The 22,510-nt window shown below is 38.5% G+C and overlaps 1 protein-coding gene across 1 annotated transcript in view; it reads left to right on the forward strand.

Moving 5' to 3' along the window:
* The window catches only part of ABLIM2 (actin binding LIM protein family member 2), a 106,719-nt gene that overhangs the window by 58,862 nt on the left and 25,347 nt on the right, over positions 1-22,510 (forward strand). The window contains exons 9-14 of the mRNA XM_031060072.1: positions 2,873-2,950; positions 7,477-7,623; positions 12,092-12,212; positions 13,912-14,010; positions 19,399-19,500; positions 20,834-20,887. Coding sequence (XP_030915932.1) covers positions 2,873-2,950; positions 7,477-7,623; positions 12,092-12,212; positions 13,912-14,010; positions 19,399-19,500; positions 20,834-20,887 — 601 coding nt within the window. The remainder of the gene's footprint in view (positions 1-2,872; positions 2,951-7,476; positions 7,624-12,091; positions 12,213-13,911; positions 14,011-19,398; positions 19,501-20,833; positions 20,888-22,510) is intronic.

The raw sequence follows: 22,510 nt of genomic DNA on the forward strand, positions 1-22,510 counted from the left end.
TTTTTTTGCAGCAGCAGCAGGCATGGATGGAGGGGTTTGGAAAATTTTTGCTACTGTAATTTTAAATTTTAAATGATGGGAATCCAGTTGGCTAATGAAATGTAATCATGTAATATAAATACTCTGCTTTTAATCAGTGATTAAAGCCATAGATAAAGGAGAATGTTGTCCTAAGAGTTTTTTATATATATATAAGCTGAATAAGTAAAAATGTGAAAATATGAATAAGGAAAGAAAAGTTAATTTTTAACTTCTGTCTGATTATGATGTTATGAGTTCATGACCTCTTCTCATGTGGCTCTGAACTTAAAAGATCAGAGGACTTTCACTTTATTTGTTTTTACAAAAAAAAAATTTCCTTGGAGTTTCTGTTTTATTATTTGTTTCTAAAATGTTGGCAAGCCAGCCACAATTTAATTTAATCTCTGGCTATAAGTGCCTCCTTAAGTTGGATGATTGTGCACCTCTCTGTGTGCAAGGGGAAAAGGGGGGAATTCTGGCAGAAGATTAGGAGATAAATAAGCTGTCCCTAGGACATGAAGAATTAATGATTCTTCTGAAGTGGTGGGAATGAGTTACAACTATCTCGTTTAATGTGGAGGCCGAGTGTGGGTTTTTCACTTCTGATGTTCTCTGATGCTCCAAGTGGTACCCTTGGTATCCTTCTTCAAAAAAGCTCTGCTTTGGTTCAAGGCTTGGAGGAAGGCACATGGGACAAATCAGAACAGCAGGCAGCATCCATAAAAAGATTGTTAAATCTGGTGTGTCAGAAAGTCCAACTTTGACTAAAATACAGCTTGAAAAAAAAATTTGTTTGGGCTTTACCCTAAAGGATCTTGGCTGTAGTTTTTGTACCCATGTGTTTGGGAAGTGATTGCTTGGTGTTGTTTATGACAAGCTCTGAATATCAAATAATTTTCCTGAGCCTAGCAGTTTTTCTTTTTCCTGGAGTTTTTCCTGGAGTTTTTCCTATTTTCTGATCTTTATGTTCACTATTGAAAAAATAAAACCAGAAGGAAGGATGCCATTTTTAAGAGAGTAATAATGAACTTTTCAACATAACTTGTAAAGTCTGGAATGAGATCTGCTGCTTGAGAAATTTACTGTTTGACCTTGCAGTTTGTTGTTTTTAAGTTATCTTCCTATATATAGATATATGAACAGCATGTAATTAAAGTAGGTGACAAAAGTAAAAGGAGAAAGTGGCAGCATGCTCCAAAACTTTGGAGATGGAGTGGAGGGGAAAAGGAAGTTGTGAAAGAGAGTGACAGCATAAAGAAAGATGATGGGAGAGTGAGATTTTAAGCAGAAGGGAGGATGCTGGAAAAGACAGGAGAAATCAAAGCAGCAAGGGAAGGTAAGGTTTATAAAAAGGCATATAGGGAAAAGAGGTAGGTAGAAGAAGAAGAAAAATGTGTAGTACAGAAAATTAGCTAACAGAGGCAATAGAGTCAACAAAGGTGTGAGGTTTTATTGAAAAAGCTGGGAGATGATGTGGAGCAGGTGTGGATGGGGATGCTAAAAGGGACAATGGATCATGAAGAGAATAAAGAACGTGTGAGATGTGGGATGTCTCGTATCCAATTCCTTAGCCATTGGTATCCTCCAAGTCCTTCTTCTCCCTTCAACATCCAGTTTGTGGAAGCGGTACTGGAGATTCTCCTGCCAGGTGCAGAACCTTGCATTGGCCTTGTTGAATTTCATGAGGTTTGCATGGCCCCACTTCCCAAGCTTTTCAGGATCCCTGTGGATGGCATCACTTCCCTCCAGCATGTTGTCCGCACCACAGGGCCCGCTGCCATCTGTAGGTTTGCCAGGGATGTGCTCAATCCTCCTGCCTGGGTCATGGAGGGAGATATGGAGCATTACTGCTCCCTGTAAGGACCCTTGAAGAGCAGCGCCTGTTACTGGTTTCCACTTGGGCAGTCCAAAGAGGAAATGTGCAAGGCTCATGCTGGGAACTCCAGTGACCTTGGTGCCAAAGGAAAGCCATGACTGGGCTCTTCCAAGGGGCGTCAGGGAAAAAGGACTCAGCTCTTGTCTGTCCTTGGAAAGACCCAGAGCTCCAAGGGAACCTCTGGAGATCATTTTGTCCAACCCCTCTGCTCAAGCTTGGCTGCCTTGGGCCAGATGCCCATGACCATACTCAGGACACAGAAAGAAGCTCTGAAGCTTTATCTGGGAATCCTGAGCTTAATCCAGAACTGCCATTTGACTTCAACAGGGTTCAAAACATTGGAATAATGTAATTATTCTAAAGTTATTTTTCTCTTCTGCATTGAGTGTCCTGTAGGGACCTCATGAAAGAGAAATATGGTTTGTACATGACATCAGTGTATCAGTGACACTTTCATGTCATTTACACAAGTTCTGGAAAACTGAAAAGTGCTTTAATTATGCAGAAGAGGTGTTTAATTAGTCTGTCTTAAATGATCATTCCCCAGGTCCTTTTCCGTGTTGTGTTCACTGTGATGGAATGGCATGGCAGTGTGAGATGTTCAGTCACAATGTAGAATGGTTTGATGGAATAACTTTGGAGTAAAAATGTTGCCACTGTATTGTCTTGTAACTGTCTCTGATAGTGCCTAAAGGCTGCCCTGCCACCCCAGAAATGCTCTGGGCCATTTTAATCTGAAGAGCGGGGATAAGAAAGCCATGTGTAAAACAATTCCTGTTTTTTTGAAAAGTTAAATTGATTGTCTGCAAGTGTTCTTTTATTTTTAACTCCATGTTTTGAGCTCTCTATAATATGCCATTTTTGAATGGTAGAGATTGAATTAAATTAAATGTCTTGTATGCTTTTTTTGAAATAGCTGTTATATTATCTTTGACTCTCCCGTATTTCCTATCTATTTCACTTCTCCTGCCATAGGAAACTAGGACTTCCTCTGAGAGTATTATTTCTGTACCTGCTTCAAGTACATCAGGTTCCCCAAGCCGTGTGATCTATGTGAGTATTTCCCAGTGAAATTTGTTCTGTGGGATGGGCAAAAACTTGTGCTTCCTCCTACAATGTAGCACATTATATGGAAAGTTAGTGTCTCTAAACCACTGCAGTTGGTGATTCCTCTAAAATGGAATTATTTTCTCAAGTTTAAAATATTTGCATACTGTATTTGCTGTTACAGGATTCTGGCATTTTCCTCCTATATTTTGTGGTGTATTTGTATCACTTACACTACAGCTGGAGCTGGCTTATACCAAAGCATGCAGAATACCGCAGTTCTTTCTGAAAAGAAAAGTTTAGGTAAACAGTATAGCCCACAGGTAGATTACAAGCTTAGATTTGAGCCCAGCTTGTTTAAATTGAGCTCCTGAGCCTGCATCAGATTGCTTATGGGAACTCTCATGTGTGTGATTGCAGGACTCTGCCTGTGCCAGATGCCAGTCCCTCGCTCAGAGGACTTTGATGTGTTTGTGGTTTATGAAGCACTCTGAAAAGCTCATTGAGAGAATTTAAAATAACAAGTACAATAAAATCTTAGGATTTTTTTTTTTAATACAAGATCAAAATTTCTGTAGTGTAGTGTTCATGGCCAAATTCTCAAGGCTACCAGCAATAGATAAAAAATGCAAATGTGGTGTGATCCATACAGATATCTCTTGCAGGGCTTCAGCATTTTCAGGGCTTTTCTTTCTCCTGGCCAAGTATCCCTCAGGTATGCAGGTCATCCTCATCAGTTAGAGCCGTGTAGTGAGAAACTTGCTGGAGATGCAATTGACTTCCAGACAGGTTATTATACAAATGCTAAGGGCTTTTATCTCCTACATAGAGACAAGTAAAAGAGTACTTTGGATCTACACTTGTCTTTTTTACTCAAATAAAAGTTATTTTGAATACAATATGGGCTTTATCTGAGTAAGATTGAACCTGCAGTGGAACAAGTGCCCCTTCTCTAGATGCTGATCAGTGGTTGTGAGTGCTGCTGAATAGCAGTGTTATAATACCAGCCAAGAAATGTCATTGTGAAGACAGTTCATTGTGCTGGGTGCCTATTATCATATAAGCACTTTCTTTGGCCAGATGAGCTCTTTTTTTCAGGCAGGCACCATCTCATTATGTTTTTAAGCGTGAGAATTCTCCCAAGATTTATGTTTTTAGAGACATTTATCTAACTGCAGTATGACACTGTTTTTATTGATGTTTGTGTTACAGCTTTAAACATGCTTCACTGGCTCTTAAAAGTCAAGGATGAACCTCCATGCTCCTTTTCTGCTTTTGTTTCTTTGTTTGTTTTTATAGGCTATCATTAAATCAGCACACAACCCTGATGTTTTTACTGTAATATACAGGTGGGACTGGGAAAGAATAAAGTTGTCTAACAATATGAGTCAATCAGAAAAAAAAGATGGCCCAGAAGAGTGCAAGTTCTTGTTCTATCTGTCCCATCTCTCACTGCTTAATTGTCAAAAGTTGATTTTGATTGATTGAATCAATCCTATTTCGGCTTTCACAAACAGGAAAGTAAAGAGAATTAAAAACATGTTAGTGACTTCTATATTATCACAATGGTCCCTTGGCTATCTGTTTTTACATGTGTTTTCTGTTACAGGAGTGTTATGACATACATGCTCAAGATTTGCCTTGTGTGCTTTTGTGGCTGCTTTTGCCAAACCTAAATTCTTGCTGCCACTGAAAGGAAGGTCCCACCCACGTGTGGCCCTGTCCCTCTCTGGCTGTGCCTTCCCATCCCCTTTGCTGCTAATACCAGTGTGTACCCAGAGATATGCAGTCAAATTTGAGGCCAGACTGAGCTAAACAATAACTCAGGAAAAACCTCTAGACAACCAAAGAGGCAAAAAAACCCCAAACTGTCTACATGACTTCTAATACTAATATAGAAGGCAGAGCAGGGTGGGATGGTGCACACAGGGCAGCAGTTTTCCGCAGTAGCATAGATCCAATCATAAAACCTGTAGTAAAATTGTCCTTACCATCTGGTGAGCTCTGTGGAGTATTTCATGGACAGAAGAGTTTAGAGAAAACAGTTCCATCTTAGGAACTGTGAGTTTGATGTGGTCAGAGCAGTGCTGAACATCATCATGGGCACCACCCCACGGCAGGGCAGCTGTGCTTCTGGGCTATGGTGGTGTGGTCACATAGGAAAGGTGAAAAAGGTTTTTTTGACAGAAATGTGAATGTGCCTCATACAGATGCTTTACTAAAGCCATACCACTTGTTCTTCATCTAGTGATAACAGAATTTGGTGTCTTGCAGTGGGAGAGGGCGCAGGCCAGTGCCTTTTGAAGGAAATGGGCATCTTTTCATGACCTGTAGGGATGACTTCATTATATTCAGACTGAAATTTGCCCTAGTGCTGGCAGTCACTCACAGTTCCTGATTAAAAATTTGTTGATTTCTAAATTATGCCACTAAATAAGATTTTTTAAAAAGTCCTGCTTAATTTTATTAAGGCAGAATTAGGTGCTCCAAGCTAATAGATCCAACTGGAAGGCTTACATTAGTTTACATAGCTGTGTTATGTGTGCTCTCATACAAGGAATAGAAATCACACTATATTTTTATACGGATCATATTCACAATTATATGTTTGTAAAATTACATATTCCAAATGAAACAGATACTTTATACTTAGAGCATGGTTTTACCAGAACCCTAAATACCAAATTACTGAAGAAATGGCTTGAAGCCTCTCAGCTGTAATTTGAGCTTTCCTGAGCTGATTTGAACTCCATTCACATAATTGAATGTAGGTGAAACAAATAAAATAAAAATACAGTGTAGACTCAATGTTTGAAGAATTGAGTGTTTAGAAAGCAACTGTATCCCTAAGGTGTCTCTTCATCCAAATTTGCCCCCTGTGTTATATCTAAACTGAAAGGAATTACATAACATGTTAAGTTTTACTCCTCTGACATCCGAAATCTAATGGGAAGTTGCACATCTAGATAGAGAGCCAAAATTACTGTAATTCACATTTAAATATTCCCACTTCTGAATTACTTTGGATTCACTGTAATAATGGTCAAAAACCTGGATACCTTAACTGAAATCACAGCCTTTTTGGCCTTCCTTGTAGGTATAATGCTGCCCAAAGTATTTCTGGGACAGATGGATTCTTCACCTTTGCATTACCTGTCTCTGCATCAGAGCTCTGCTGCCTTCTCAGCAGGGAGGGACTTCCTTTCATTAAGGGGCAATTTCATTGCTCTTTAGCTTCTTCAAGGACCTGCAAAGAGAATGAGATCTGTAGATGGCTGAGGAATCATGTACTTGGTTAAAACACATTTTTTCATTAGTTTTGAGAATGGGAATATGTGCTGGAGATGGCACCTTGGTTCTGCTTACATATTCAAGAGCAATCTTCTTTTCATGCAGTTTATGTTTGCAGAAATTCATGCATTGCTTTAGAAGAAGGGGTAACTAGAAGTTGTCAGACTAAATTTTTCTTGGATTATTAACCTGATAGAAAACTTCCCTGGAAAATCTATTGAACTTTTCTTAGCTCATACTAAGAAAAAACAGAATTACTGCACACATAAATCCTGGATACTTTTGTATTTTTGCATGTGGAAAACATTATTACAGTTTTATAGCTGATCATACTGAGATTTTCAGAGCACAGCAAGATTCACTCATCATTTTGTTGCCAACAAAGATCTTATCCTTCTGCAAAACTTGAAGTTGGAATGAGACCATTATGCTGCCCATTTCTCCACTCTCAGTGTGGCCAACTTGTCATCATATCTACAACACAGTATGTGCTGGAGACAGTTTTGGTGCAATTATCCTAAGGGTAATCTGTGCAAATGTGGCAGCTTGATAATAAGTTACTCTTTTGGAATATGTGTAGTAGGAGGAGAACAGGGACCAGCAGAGTCCTTTCCCTCTGTTGGTTGTGTGAGTCTCATGAGAGGATTTGAACTTTACTTGAGTGGCATCTGTGATCTTCCTCCACGGTGCAAATCCATCATCTGCTGGTTTGTGACCCATATTTAAGGGCTGTTTAGACAGGGTCAGGAAAGGAGCTGAAGCTGTGGGGCACAACTGAATGGGAAAGATCAAAGAGTTGATTAATGCTTTTCAGCATCTGGAGAGTAAATGCTGGAAATACGTATTTGATTATTCGTTACTGCTTACAGCAGGGGGATTCTGCACACCAAACCCACTTCAAAATTCAGTGTGTTTTGCCTGAAAAAGACTAAAATATCTGTCCCCTATATCTGTTTGTGCATCCAGGATTAAGTGGGATATAACCAGGGAATTGGAATGATACCATGCTACTCCTGTTAGCCAAATGCCAGTGACAAGGTAGAAGTCAACAGTATATAAAAGAAAACAGAATTAATATTTAGCATAGGGTAGTAAATACAAGAGATTTAAATGTTCACAAACAAAAAAAAAGTGATTTATTATGCTTATGACTTTTCTACCTACATTTATCTGTCCTTGTCTGATTGCATCCTGCTCATATTCTTTCTTATTCTCACTGCTTTCTTTCCTCCTTTTCTTAGGCAAAGCTTGGAGATGAAATTCTTGACTACAGGGACTTGGCTGCTCTTCCTAAAAATAAAGCCATCTATAACATTGACCGCCCAGATATGATCTCCTATTCTCCATATATCAGTTACTCTTCAGATGACAGGCATAGTTACGGGGAGGTACTGAAACATGGGTATTTTTTTTACTCTGAGTTTCAGGTTTTATGTGCATCATTGAACATGTTGCCAAAGACTATTAATGTGCATAATTTTTTAATGTAACTTTTATAGCTCTAGTTAATTTTAATTGAGTCATGTCATCCATTCATTGCCAGTGACTTAAAAAAAAAAGAGAACAACCAAACCCAAGATGTTAATTTCTGTTATTTTCATTTTTTAGTTTGTAGAAATTAGAACATTGCTTTCTGTTATCATTTTTTAAAGAGTTGACATGTAGTTAAAATGTTTTTCCATGGGAGTAGTTCTGCATGCGGTAGGAAACAAGAGCCATTGCTAATTATAATGCAAAAATGAGAAGCAAAACCAAATGTCTTTTCATGATTTTTTTTTAATCAAAGTGTACCATGTTATTTTGGTAACAAAACAATGGTATCACTTTCCTGTGTATGAATTTCTTTCAACTGTCTCTTACTTAACTTCATACTCATGTCATGTATGCACTTCAGCCTTTTCATATGCAGAGCTAATATGATACAGTTTGTGCTAATGAAATCTAATTTAACACAATACTAACATACTAATAACTAATTCTGGGCTTCGTGAAACATACTTGTATATAACTCCTGTCATGCAAGTTAGCTTTTCTTCTCTGAACATACCTGCAATTCATTTGACTTTCTGATTGCTTTTATAATTTTAGCTAATTTTTTACAAATTAAACCTTTACAATATGCTAGATATGAGCAATATACATAAAGTCCAGCATGGAAGTCTGCTTTGTTCTCTTCAGGTGTCAGTGAATGAGCAGAAATAAATGCTATAATTAATGGTCATGATATTTATGCCCTAGTCATGCAATGACTTGCACCTTTTACACCTAATCAGTACCACTAAGGTCTCAGTACCACTGTCAGGTGAAGGGCAGTGCATATGTTAGGTTTTGCAGGCTTTCTTCCAAGCCCTCTCTGCACAGTGCTGAGCCATGATAGCTCCATTGTAAAGTATTAAAAAATAATTAAATTGTATTTGGTAAAGGGTTTAAATGGCATTCAGGTTTCTGATTTCACAAAATTGAAAGCTGCTGCCTCACCCTAAACCTGTGGAGCATAATCACTTCCTTTCTCTGTCAAAATTTGTTGGTACTGCTGATGGCTGTGGCCCTCCTCAAGTGCCTGGTGACATTAGGCTTGGCAGAGGTGCACAGACCAAACATGGACTGTGTTTGCAATCCAACATATTTCCTGGTGCTCCAACTATTTATTATCCTTGATATTACCAGGGGAAAAAACTCCTGTCTTCCAAATTTCAGCATGCTGACTTCTTACCTGTAGCTGCAATACTTTCAGTCTATTTGCTCAACTAACCAAACATAGTGTTTGATTTGGAAAGGAAAATGAACAGCAGATTGTCAGATTACATGATGTTTAATTGAAAATAAATAGTCCAGGCATTTTTCTTTCCCTTAAAACTGTCAGTTCTAGTCCTGATTTTGGAGGTCCTTCAATGCAGATTTAATTAGGGATTGTGTGTAGTTTCAGGCAGTTGCTTTAACTGGGAGTTCCCTATTGCCCTTCTCTGTGCCACAGGACTGGCCTCACCAGACCCCAGGATTCTGTAGTAGAGAAATCACTCAAAGACAAATATGGAGATTTTTATATATTAGTTCTTATGTACTTAATTCAAAACAGATAATAAACAAAATTGCCCTAACTTAATTGACAGGTGTTTTTCCTAACTGTATCATGTGTTATACATGGATAGTGATATTTTAAGAGTAATTCTTCTCACGAGTAACATCATGCATGAATTTGTATCACTAATTTGTTGTGTGTTGCTGTTTGCAGTCACCTCAGTTGCTCTCTCCAACACCTACTGAGGTAATCCCCAGTGCCTTTGTTCTCCTCTTCTGACCCATTTTGTGATGCATTAACCTGGTCATATTAATAACCAGCAGTGTCTGAAATGTGGGGTTTGCCCCTTGCCTCTACAGTGCATGGGGTTTATAATTTATGATTTTCAGAGTGTTACTTGTGTTCAGTATGTGCTCTGCTTCTGGATTGTCATCTGTATGCATCTGTCTCCACTGTCATCCATGTTTCTGCTTTCCAAAATAAAGGTTGTATGGTGGTCACTTCTTCAAGCTCTACTGAATAAATTATATTGGGAAATATGATTTATGTTCACATTTAAAGCTGCCAGTGTGAGCTGATTCAAATTAGTGCTCGGCATAGATTTCTCTTCTTTTATTCTTCTCATTTTTTTATTCCACAAATAGTTAAACTACTTATACTATTTGTGTGCACCTACTTTTAAGTCATTTGCACATACCTGAACTTCTAGGTCTGTGTATTTTGATGTGCATTAAGTTAGTCATTGTTTCAAGAAGCATCACTTTGGAAGCAGTGAAAGCATTTGATGTATTTTCCCAGATAGTAACTCAATTCCATATCATGGGTCTGGCTATTTTCTCCATTATCCCAATTTTATGCACTGCAAAATTTTGGTAATCATGGAGAATTAAAGACTTTAAGATCTGGTTAACAGAGAAGTTAACCAGTATGGATGTAATTTTTTTGATAATTTAAAAATAAAAGCATGTTTCATGTAATATTTGGTGACATGGACTAGGTTGACTGTTCCTTGCAGAGACACAAGGTACACAAAGGTAAGGTCTGAAACAATATGAAAACTGATGCTTTGTAAGATTATAACAATATCCTTTAAATTCAGTTACCAAACTGCCAATATTAAGTTCTAGAAGAGATACTGGTGTGGAGGTTGGGACTGCCATGATTTGTGTATACTCCCATGTTATCCAGCTTCTCTGTGCTTGCTGTCTCTTTTTAAGGAATCTGTGATCAGGTGCTTGGGCATCATCATCATCTGTAAACTTGTCACCAGTTTTGTTGCAGGGATTTTTTGTTAGAGGAAAGTTCCACTGTGTCATACAATTGGACACATCACAGACCATAAGCTGACACTCATATGATATTTAAATATCATTACAAGACATGTAGAGCCATTGCAATGCTGCTTGTAAATCTCTCCCCAAAGGTTAGAGTGGGTATTACACAATGTAGGTACAGGGGGAAGGAAGCACCTCGAGCTGGATGTTGAGAGGAGTTGGTGGCAGAATTCCTACAGAGCACTGCATGCTTGGGAAGGCATCAGTTGTTCTTTGCTTTTTGTAAAACTGCTTCTGAACTGGATGTTAAAGCAATAATGCTGCTGGCCACTATACTAAACTGATTTTCCACTTTTGAAAATGTGGCTGGTAGGTCTGGGGTGACGTTGAAGGGACGGAGCATGTCTTGTCCACAGGATAAACCTGAAGATGTGAGAATATTGTACATCTTTGTAGAGTCAAGGATAGTCCCAGAGAAGCCAAATTCATGTAAAGATTAATGTATGGACATAATTACGTTGTCCTGATAGGAATTTGGGAGATGATGATAGGGCTAATAGGATGTACGGTTTGTTTAAATCATGAATGATCCAGTGGGAATCACACAGATGCCTAAAGGCATCCCCATATTCATGATAAGTGACTGACACTTGTCACTTGACACTGTCACAGTGTAGGATATCCTCACTCTTTTCTACTGGAACAGGAGAGGGGAAGCATTTTTTTGAGTATGGCTTTCCATAAAAGAGCATCTGCAAGTTACATTCATTTGTTCTAATATGAACTTAAGCCAATTCTCACGTGTCTTTAAAAAGGAGAAATTTGAATTTGCTTTTATAGCAAGTTTATACAAAGTTGCTTCCCTATCTATTTGACTCAGTTGTGCTTTTACTGTTAGGAAGACCCTTGCAACTTGCAAGTTGCAGTTGCAGTTTTACTCGCTGTTGAAAATCAGAGGCTTGGAGGGTGTGTACATGGTTTTGACTGGTTGAAGCCAAGGGTTTAGTGGGAATTGGATTGCGTGAATGGCGCTGTGCAATGATGCAGTATTAATGCTGATGTGTTTATATTGGGTTTCTTAGGTAATGACCATGCTACAGTGTGGCACACTGGGCAATTTATACACAATCAGTTTCATGATGTAGTGAAACCAGCAAATGTTGATTTTTGTGTTGTCTGCAACCATTATGCATCTATTCACATGGATACAAAGTGACCATAATACTGTCATGCTGACCTGAGCTCATCTTCCACCCAATTTCATTTGTTCAGGAAATTACACTGTCCTGAAGCAACATTTTTCAAATTAAATTGTAATTTTAAATTTATGTCTCTGCTGACTTTCCTTGCAACATGACCGTTCTTTGGTACTTGGCAGAGCTCTTTCAGTCACTCTGCAGGTGGAGGTGCTGAAAGCCACCTTATTTCATTAGGATTGCATGGAATCTTAGGACAGCACGACTCCCATCTACACAGCACAGAAACACATGAGATGGCATATTCTGTCTGTTTGAGAAGTTGCTTCTCTTCCCTAATAACATGTGTTTTCTCTCTTCCTCCAAGGGTGACCAAGATGACAGATCTTTCAAGCAGTACAGGACATCAAGTCCTAGCTCTGCTGGCTCCTTGGGCTATGGTCGGTACACCCCCACCTCCCATTCTCCTCAGCATTACAGCAGACCAGGTAATCCAGAAGCAGCCTTACTTATTCTCTAGATTTTTCCATTACTTTGTGTTATGTTGTAAGTAGAATTGACTTCAGCAGTCAGGGGTTTAAGGTGGAATAGCCGTTCATTGCAGGGATTTATTTACAGTGAAAAGCAAGTTCCATGGGGAGAAAGGAAACAAGTGCTTCAGGAACATACATCCAAGAAAACAAAACCAGGCATTTACAAAAAATTGATTCTACGTAGACACAAGATAGGAGGATTTAAGGGGCTTAATCCTGGTCTCATCCTGCCTGAAGATGCACACTCATTCCACAGTTCTTCCAAGGTGTGGCACAGTAGCAGTGAGTGCCCACAAAGCCAGGAGGGAGATCGAGTGACTTTGTGTTACATTCTTGTACCACAGGGTCATGGTTCATGTCCCCTCTCCACAGTGCAAGAGCTGGAGGAATGACCAGTTCTGATGGCTGAATTTTGAAGGCCAAGTTGCTTTAGTTGAGAAGTTTACATAGTGCTTTTTGCAGCTTTGGGCTGTAGTAGCAGCTGTGTTGGTGCTCTGGTCACACAGACAGGAGGGATCATCTCCGTTTCACCTTTGCATGAGAATGCTTTATAAAACCCCATTCATATTTGGGCTCTGTACAGCGTTTTATCCTTGGAAATAATCTGTGAAATTGCTCAAAATTGATTGTATTTTTTCTCTACTCCATCATTTAGGTGAAGAACACAGAGCATTTATATTATTTTTGTTGTCTTTTAATTTCATTGGGGATACATTATAATTCTAAACTAGTTTGGAAATATGCAAGTTCTTAATCTTCCCAGGGGAAATGAAGATTTTAGAGGTAACAGAAACAGTTTTTACAGGATTTGAATATTTGTACTACACAAAGTCTTTGACAAAATGGAAGTGAGATGGAGTATAAAAAAATCTATTAGAGTGAGATTAAACTCTGCTGAAGGTCTGGTAGCTGTCACACCTCATCTCAGTAGCACAATGTTAAAGCATGGAGGAAAGACAAAAGGAATTCCAAATAAAATCGAAATTTAGAGGATAATCTTCATCATCACCATTTTTAATAATTGCCACTAATCCTCCAAACTGTGTTATCAGGACATCATTGCAGCAAAGCAGAGATGACTTGAGAGTATTTTTCAAGGTACTTAATCACATGTCTAACTTTCAGAGCTCAAATAACTTCAGGATGTCTCTTCAAATACTTAAATTAGCCATGCACTAGAGTGCCCTGTGCAGTGTGAACAAAATCCTAGCAGCGTGCAGCGCCAACAGTGAGAACTGGACCCACCCGTGGCACAGTTCTCTGCAGAGACAGAGAGGCTCTTCCCATTTCATTTCATCACACCCATTATGAGCATTTCTCATTCCCTCTTGCAGCTTTTTAATATGCAGGTTTTCCCCTGAGTACAGCCATGCCTTTTGTGGTGCCTTTTCTGGAATATTTTATGATGCCTTACAGCAGTTTGGGTGATGCCCTTTCTGTCTGCAGAAAGCCCCTGTCCCTTGGCTGACCCCATGATGTGGCCACTGGCATGTTTTTAGCAATAACCAGAGAAGGAGGAAGACTTAAATGTAAACTGTATGTTTTCTAAGCATCAGGAGGAAAATGTTCCTGAAAAAAAGGATGGCATTGTAATTTGTGGCTTTCAGTAAGTGAACTAAATAGTTTATTTTCACTTACTCTCTGTTGCCCCCAGCTGGTACTCACAGTCTTGGTACCAGTAGCTGCATCTCCCTGCCCCAACACCCAAGCCTTACATCTACATTCAGACATCATTACATCCCTTTCTTCAAAGGTAAGGTCCAGGAATGCAAAACCGTGCTGTGATAATGTAGATTTATTCAGCTGTGTTTCACTTTTATGTTTGTGCAAGCATGGCTTCCACTTGGATAAAATTTGTCTTAATTTTGTGCAAATGCTTCCTTGATGTACTGTGTAAGTTTTACAAACTGAGTGGGTATGGGGTGTTTTATTTTTGCTTTTTCAGTGAGTGTTCAGTGTCTTTCAAAGGGATAGAGGGAAGGAATTAGCTTTTATAATGAAACTGAGGAAAGAAAATATTTAAAAGTCTGTTAGTTCTAAAATACCTTTACCCTTTCTGGTGATGCTAAATAGTATAATAAACATACATTTGATACAACACAGGATGATCAGTTATCTAACCTTCCAACCTACATTTATATATTCTTCATATCATTTGTAGCATTGCCAAAACTTATGACAGCTGGTTACATCAGTGCAGCTGCACTGACTCTCAATTACTCTGTGCTGTATCTTATAAAGCACTAACTGAATCTGTTCTCCTTGCCATTAGTTTCTTTTGCAGTGGATTTAACTTCTAGCAACCTCTGTGTTTTGGATGAGACAGTGCTGAGGAGTGCCAAGAGCCTTTGAGGCAAAGGCTTTTTTTTAGTCAGTTGGTAAATGTCTGAGAGAGAAGGAATTCACCTACCACATCTGCCTTCTCTAGTAACAATAGGAACTGTGAGGCCACATGAATGGCAAACACTTTCAATGCCTGTTCCTTGACTCTCATATACTCTCTGATTTAATAAAGTAAAACTGCTGTTCTTGAGGCTGTAACCAGTAAAGAGAAGGGAATGACCCTCTGCAGGAGACAGACTTGCACATTCAAGTGAATAGCAGGTACTCACTGCCTTTGGAATAATAACTGAAACATCTTTTTTGGGGCCCTGATGCTGCCCAAAGTCAGCTGAATTTCACTGGGATAAACAGGAACAGAATCAAGCTTGAGACATCCAAATATGATCTTTGAGAGAAAATTTTGGAGGAAAGAGCTGATGAGATTAAACCGTTTGTTGTTGTTTTAGAGGCTACCTGCAAAGCTCCTTTCCACAACCAGAAGCAATCAGCCTCCCACACATTTCTTGAAAGGCTGGCACAATCCCTGGTATTCTCTGAGGCACTGCTTGAACTGTTTTTGTATCTGTCCTCTCATTTTGGATGGTATTATCCATCCTGATGTACTGAGTGAGAGAAACTTCTTTGGTGTGCTGCAGCACATGATTTCAGTGTATGGAAAGCCTTTCCTGAAAGTCCTGTTGGCAGCTGCTTGGCAGCACTCCTGTGCAAATGAAATTCTGCTCAGTGCTTCCTGCTGTTTCTCAGAGCAGCAGAAATTATTAAGTGCTGGTGTTTGGATAAAGGAGTTGTTAAGTGGCACCTCCTTGTGCCCAAATAATTATTAGTAAAGTGATCAAAATTATAATATTTTGCAATTCTGAGGCACTTTTTTATCAAGGAGCTAAACTATTTTGCAGGCAGTACTTTACAGTGCCTCACAGTGTTCCTGTGAGGCAGGTGAACATTTTTATAATTTTTCTAAGTAGGTAATCCTGAGCTCTGCCAAGGTTGAATAGATTATTCACTGGTTTACAGCGAGTTAATGTCTCTGTCCAAAATAAGTCAAAAGATTTGCTTCATCCTCTTCAAGGTCTCTAAATTCAGAGTTCCAGAATGTGTTTTTTTCTTTATCTTAAGGAGCCTTTTGATGATGTGGATGTGCTCTTTTTTTCTCTTCAAAGTGGTTAGTGTGGGAAGAGTGGGACTGTAGCAATAGTTGGTTTGTATCCAGACCAGCCTTAATGTTGCCACTTCAGTTTTAAGAAAGTGAAGTCTTGCTTATTAAAAAAAAAACCAGTTATAAGATCCAAAAATAATACACTGCTTAACTATACTAGAAGTAATCTTTTTAAAACCAGCACTCCACATATGTCATAAAACAGATTTCTTTACACTTCCAGTAGACAGATACATTACTACCCTAGGGAAATTAAGACAAGCAAAATCGTCCTTTTGATTTCATTGAGGTTGCATCATGTTCTTCCTGAGAATGACAGGGTTCATAATTTTTTCCAGTGACAAATACGATTACTCAGTTCCTGTGCTTCCATCAGTGTTCTGCAGTCTAGCTCCCATGAAGTGTAATGGGATGAACTGTTATTTATCATGAAGGCAGATGATTTGGTTGTGCTCTTTTAAGGATTTTTGTCTTCAAAATAAGTCCTGTGACAACCTCACTTCAAGAAAACTTCACCATTTATGCCACTGCAAGTGGTAGGTGTGACATTCCAAGCACCTATGCTTGGTGTGGTAGTTCCTCTTGAGGTGATGGAGTCTTTGAGTGTGCTGACAAAATGTTTGCTTAAAACTTAGTGGGAATTATCTTGCCTTTGTAGCACAGGAGCACAGCTTCCAAAACCCTTTTTTTTTGTCTTTGAACACTTGAAAAGAATTAGTCATCAAACTTCAGAAAGCTTCTTTTAATTTAATGCACCATGGGCAAAGATATTAAAGGGCCCAGTTTTGTGTGTAGGCTTGGACAGCTCCCTCATTCAACCAGTGGCATCTATTTGTTCTTCAGTTCTGAACTTAGACAGCTCTTAGTATAATTTACTATAAATTTTCCCATCCTCACAGATAAGATAAAAGCTGACTAAGCAGGAGATATAAACAATATTATACTTTTCCTTGAAAATGAAGCATGGTCTGAGCCCTGGTCAGTTGGCTCTACACACACAGGGTTAAAAGTACAGCCTGCCCTGTCAGCAACCAGAAGACACAAGGAAGTTTTTGTGGTTTACACTCAAGTTCAAAGTAAGCCTTCCCAGATTCTTTCCAAGTTAAACAACATCCAGGGAAGAGTTCAAGATTCTGGTTTTTTGCTCTTCACTGATCAGTAGAGATGATCACAGCCTGTGGCTGCTTATGGCAGAAGGCAAACCCAAAAGTTTGAAAAATTGCTCTCTCTGGTAGTTGTCTTTTCTCTGAGAATTTATTTGAAGTTCTTCTTCAGTCTATACTAAGCAAACCTTGAAAGAAATCGTTTATTGGCAAAGTCTCATTTTAGAGATTTAAATTATAGCCTAGCTTAAGTGGCTGTCTGTAGTTCCTACTCATTAACTTTCTACATGGATCTTCAGTTTGCTTTACTATTAAACACTTACTTTGGTATGCAAAATGTGAAATATAACTACTCACATGTTTATCTGAATCAGTGGCAGAATGAAAGTTCAGATGTGCACCAGTTTGTATGAGTGGAGTCCAAGAAGAACCTTTTCCATCATTTCATCCTTAATTCTTCCATTTTTTTGAGCAAGTTAGAGGTGATGGCTTTGCAAACTGCTCCACACAGATGATCCTTGCACTGAGCAATTTTTAGATTCCCTGCCCCCTGGTACTTGCACTTATATCTTGTGTTCCTATAAGCTTATTCCTCTTAATTAATGCTTCCTCCTGATTCCTTGCTGACACTCTACTCTGTCTGAAGAATGACTTTCTGTGTGTGTACAGTGCCAGCACCTTGGGTCACTGCTCAATGAAGTGATTATTCATGCAGATCGTACATGAATAGACATTTTAATGATATGCTAATTTTTAATTAAATGAGGAATTAATACACTGTGGAAATTGCTTGAGAACTTTCATTCTCTGTTTAAATTAGAAAACTCCAACAATATCTAATTTGAGTGAAGGACATTACAAAGTTTTTAAGAATTTTGGAGGTGTAATGGACCTTATTTTAGTAAATATCTACCAGTGACATGGAGGGTTCTTCTGTTTAATAGAGATAGGCAGGAATCTGGGCAGCAAGCAGCGAAGAAAGAGGGAATTTATAAATGTGGAGTGAAAACCTGTCCCCACTTTTTTCCTTCCAAGGTCAAAGTGGGAATCAAGAAACTGAATAACTGTCTAGTTTCTTGTCTGAGGACTTCTTACAGTGCAAGCTTGTGGTGATGCACCAGATTCTTAGTAATTCCATATTTTTTTCTTAATATTTTGGAAGGACCATAGGCTCTCAGCAGCTGTATTTGGAATTTCAATCTCTCAACGTCCCAGATTACACTTTTCCAACAAGAAATCACTGAGTGGTCACAGCTGAACAGCTTTTGAGTTTTAATTTTTGGTCTACTGTGAACACTACAGAGACAAAATTTAGGATGCATTAGTCAGTGTATTGTCATGAGATAACACAGCACACTGTTCTGACCTTGTTTGTCCTGTCTCTGCTCCCACTGAACTCGGTGGCACTGTCCCCTTGGCCTCAGTGGTGCATGGCAAGGCTGGCTTTGGTGGCAGTGGGGTGGCCATGCCCCCACTGTGTGTCAGCAGAGACCATCCACAGGCATGGCCTTGCCAGCTCTGGTAACCCAGCAGCTCTGTGGTTATGGAACATCCCCTTCCTGAAGGCACAACTCATGCCCTGAGCTGCTGCGCTTTCTTTACCCCAGAGAATCCTGCTACAACATCATCATTACCAGCCATTGAATTTGTGCTTCATCCACACTGAAACAATAACAGCAAATTAACAGTCATTTGATGTAAGAGTAAATGTCATGTTTGCTTCCAGTTGCTTAACAGTGCTGTAAACTAAAAGGATTTTACAAGTCCCAAAAAAGTAGAGCTTTACTTTTTTGTTTGCCAAGCAGCACTATAATGCCATAGAGTGTGCTTCAGGGAAATAAGCCGTGAGGAGATGAATGGCACCTAATAAACATTGGAAAAAAAAAGTGGAAAAATTAATATGGAAAAATCCTATGTGTATCTTGAAATCTGGTGAAGTGACTATGGCATTATAGATCCATGACTTGATAATCCAACCTTGTTTGCATAAAAATGCTGTGGCATGTTACCTGTGGGAAAAGTTTGCAATTGAAAGCCAAATTTCAACATCTCTTTTTGTCACTGATGTATGCAGGATTTTTTGACTTAACCATAATGTTTATGTTTTGGTCCAGTCCTGCTCTGAGATAATTTAAACACTACTGAATTATGTATTATTAGTTTCAGGGGCAGGCTACGAGCCATAGCATTTAACTTTTAAAACACTTGATCAATAGGTTATTGAGTTAAGGCTATGCAAAACATGTTGCAAGATTCTGGATGTTCTTATCATTTGATTTTCTTTTTTAAAGCATCATTAAAAGAGAAGTTTTCACTCCAAAGTAGGGCATCTTAATTTGATATCTATCAGATAGTAATTTTTGATGAGGTGTTAGGAGTCTGAGCCAATATACTATGTTGAAAAAGAATGGATTTTACAAAAACATATATTTAAAACTGTTGGATTAACAAGTCATTCTGAACAAGCTTTTATGCTTGAAATACTCTACTTTGCTTTCCATTTTTCTTTTATCTGCTTTCTTTGCTCTTCCCCTTGGAGGCAGTGAAAGTGGTCGGAGCACTCCAAGCTTATCCATGTACTCTGACAGCAAATCTTCACCTTCTGTCTATCAGCAGGCTCCTAGGCATTTCCATATTCCAGGTAGGCATTAACTGCTTAGCTTTTGATCTTCAATTTCTAGCACCTGTTTGTTCTCTTCTGAATGTATTTTTCTTTGCACTGATTTGTGTATTTCAAAGTGCAGAAAGAGAAAATGTTTACTAAGTGAATATCTGTTGTTAAACTTCATCTCAAAAATAAAAGAAAGCTGTGTGCTCATGTACCTATATGTTAAAAAATTGCTTTACAGAAGGAACAGAATAAAAATGTTACCAGCAGTACAAAGTTACAGCAGCACTGGGTTAGTGTCTGAACTATATGGTCTTACATGTCTTTTACAGCCTTAATGATTCTAAGATCCTATGATTTATAGTGCCATACCTGCAAGATGTATTGAATTTGTGTGCAGGAGGAATGGCTGAAGGGGTTTTTGTTGTTTGGTTGTTTTGGTTTTTTTTCTTATCAGTCTATTATCTGAATTTAAGTAATAGTAACATAAGCTTTAAAAGAAGCTGGTAGACTTCAGAACTGCAGGGGATTTACTGTGACAATCTCTGTATATGTATTCTGCTGTTCTCAAGTTCAGTCAACAAGCACATTAAAGTTACATCCACACCATTTAGCTTTTTGACTGCTAAACACATCTACATCCTCACTGTAATCCTTTGTTTATTCACATCTAGCTTCTGTGGTTAATGTTTCTGTAAACAGACCACAATTAGGAATTCTGTCTGCTCTGCTCCACAGTACTGAGTAAATCTGATGTCTGTACAATGTGATTTGGGAACCCTAGACTGTGGCTCTGAGTGCTTCCAGAAAATTCCTGGAAGGCCAAGTTAGCTATACAATTCAAAGTAAAGACAAATTATAGGATTTCCTAACAGAATTGTTTGTATTTCCAGTATAAGCATTCATACCTGAACATGTACACTTTATCTATAAATAATAGAGAAAATCCTTTTCCAAGTGTGACAGTTGTAGTAGTCTGTTGTACTCCTATATGAATTTTCAATAGTGGCAAGTGTGCCAGGTTTTTTTTTTTTTTTTTTTTTTTTAATTACTGGTTATGAAGTATATTCTGGTAGTGCAGATGAAACCACCTACATATCACCAAATGGATGCCACTCAAGTTGTCTTAGAGCATTTTGAGGGACTTAGGGGGAATATGTTGCACAGGTAGGTATAAAGGTTTTCAGCATATGGTGGATAAAGTTCCATTCTCTTTTAATAACCAGTGAATGGCAAACCACTGAGTGAATGCATAGTTTTTGCTGAAGTTTTTTGCATTGTTACTGTTGCTGAGAGGAGATGAGCAGTGTGGTCTGAACTTCTTGCTTACTCTTTCATTCTTTCCTTTCTCTTTCCTCTTCCTCAGACACTGGCGTAAAAGATAACATCTATAGGAAACCTCCTATCTACAAACAGCATGGTACAGTCTGCTTTTCTCTGTTGCACTTTTATCTATGTGTCTTTGCAAAAAAATGTGTATTGACTCCCAAATTCACTTGCTGTAGTCTTTGCATTTCATGATGTCCCTGTAACCTTAAATAGAAAAGGAGAAAAAGTGACATGAAAATTAAATAGCATTTGGTATAACATGAGGTCCAAGGATACAGTAAGTTCTCCAAAACTGGGATACTGGTATTTTGACATGTTGTGATGATTCAGAGCTGATAATGAGTGCCACATAAAGTGATGTGCTACACTCTGACTGCTGTTCCATGCCCTATTTGCCCTCTCCTGCCTCTCTGTGCTGCTCCTCAATATAAATCATTAAGTGTAACTTCTCAGGCTGAGCAAAAAAAAAAAAAAGAAAAACAGACAGCTAAAAAAGTTAATATCATAATATTGTTTGGAAAAATCATGAACAAATGCAAAGTAACAATCATCTAGTGTATGTCAGCATAGTTTCACTCATTTACAGGAGCTGATGATAGGACTCTGATTTCCTGTATCCTGGCTGTGTAATTTAATTTTATAGATACTTTTGGTTTGAAAAGAGGATTCTAAGCAACAGCTTTATATTTGCAGGCTGGGCATTTTTATATCAGTGTGCTGTCTGTCGAAGTCTGGATTATGTCAGTTTTGCACTGCTGTGTGGAGTTGTCCTCGTAATCACTGAAGTGAGCAGAGAATTAAAGTAGCAAGTCAGCAATCTCAATAGGTTAACAAGAATATATGTTTTAAACTTTCTTTTCTAGATTACAGGCATTCTGAAAGATTGTGTTGGAAATACTTTTTTTCCAGAGGACACAACATAATTTACTCTAATTAAAAAATCCCCAAAAACCGTAAAATCCAGAAACAGCAACAACAACAAAAGTCAATAAACTTTCCTTCCAATAAAAATAATACAAATTAATATCAAATTTAAAAATATTTAATTTTTGTTCTGGAAGGACTCCCAGCTAAAGCATGAACACATGAGCAGCTGATGATTCAGCTCCTCAAGCTAATGGGACACTGAACTAGTTCATGCTGAAAAGCAGCCAGATAACATTCCTTTGTTGAAGAGACCAAGTTTGAACAAACAAGCACAAAAATGTTCTTTAAAACAAGAAGTGCAAGAAGCTCTTCCAAAACATTTGGTTTGAAAGGTTTTAGTTACATCAGCACCCAACAGATTTGCTATAGCCACAGCTTCTGTGTTTCTTTTATAAACAACCAACTTCAGAAGGAGAAAAAGGTGGTGGAAGAATGGAACATGCAAGAGATCAGGCTCGGAGCTGGGGTTGGAAAGTGAAGAGTGTAGGAGCCTGCATGGGTGTGTATGTGTGTTTGTGTTGTAGAAATATTTGGACATCATTCAAAGTTACTAAAAAAGTTTTGAAATCGCATTGGGATTCATGGCAGAACAGAGTATCCCTTGCAGTGGTGAAGCTAATGCTCAGTGCTGATGAAATTCAGGGCACTTGGATTTATCTGCCAGCAATGTGTTACATGAAGCATTCTCAGGAACTCGGGACGGGCTGGCCTTCATGGCCCTCACTGATTTTGACTGTAAATCCTCTGCATCTCTTTGAAGTCAGATGCTGTCAAGATCTTGTGGAAC

This window comes from Geospiza fortis, unplaced genomic scaffold (genome assembly GCF_000277835.1).
Source record: "Geospiza fortis unplaced genomic scaffold, GeoFor_1.0 scaffold147, whole genome shotgun sequence".
Taxonomy (NCBI): Eukaryota; Metazoa; Chordata; class Aves; order Passeriformes; family Thraupidae; genus Geospiza; species Geospiza fortis.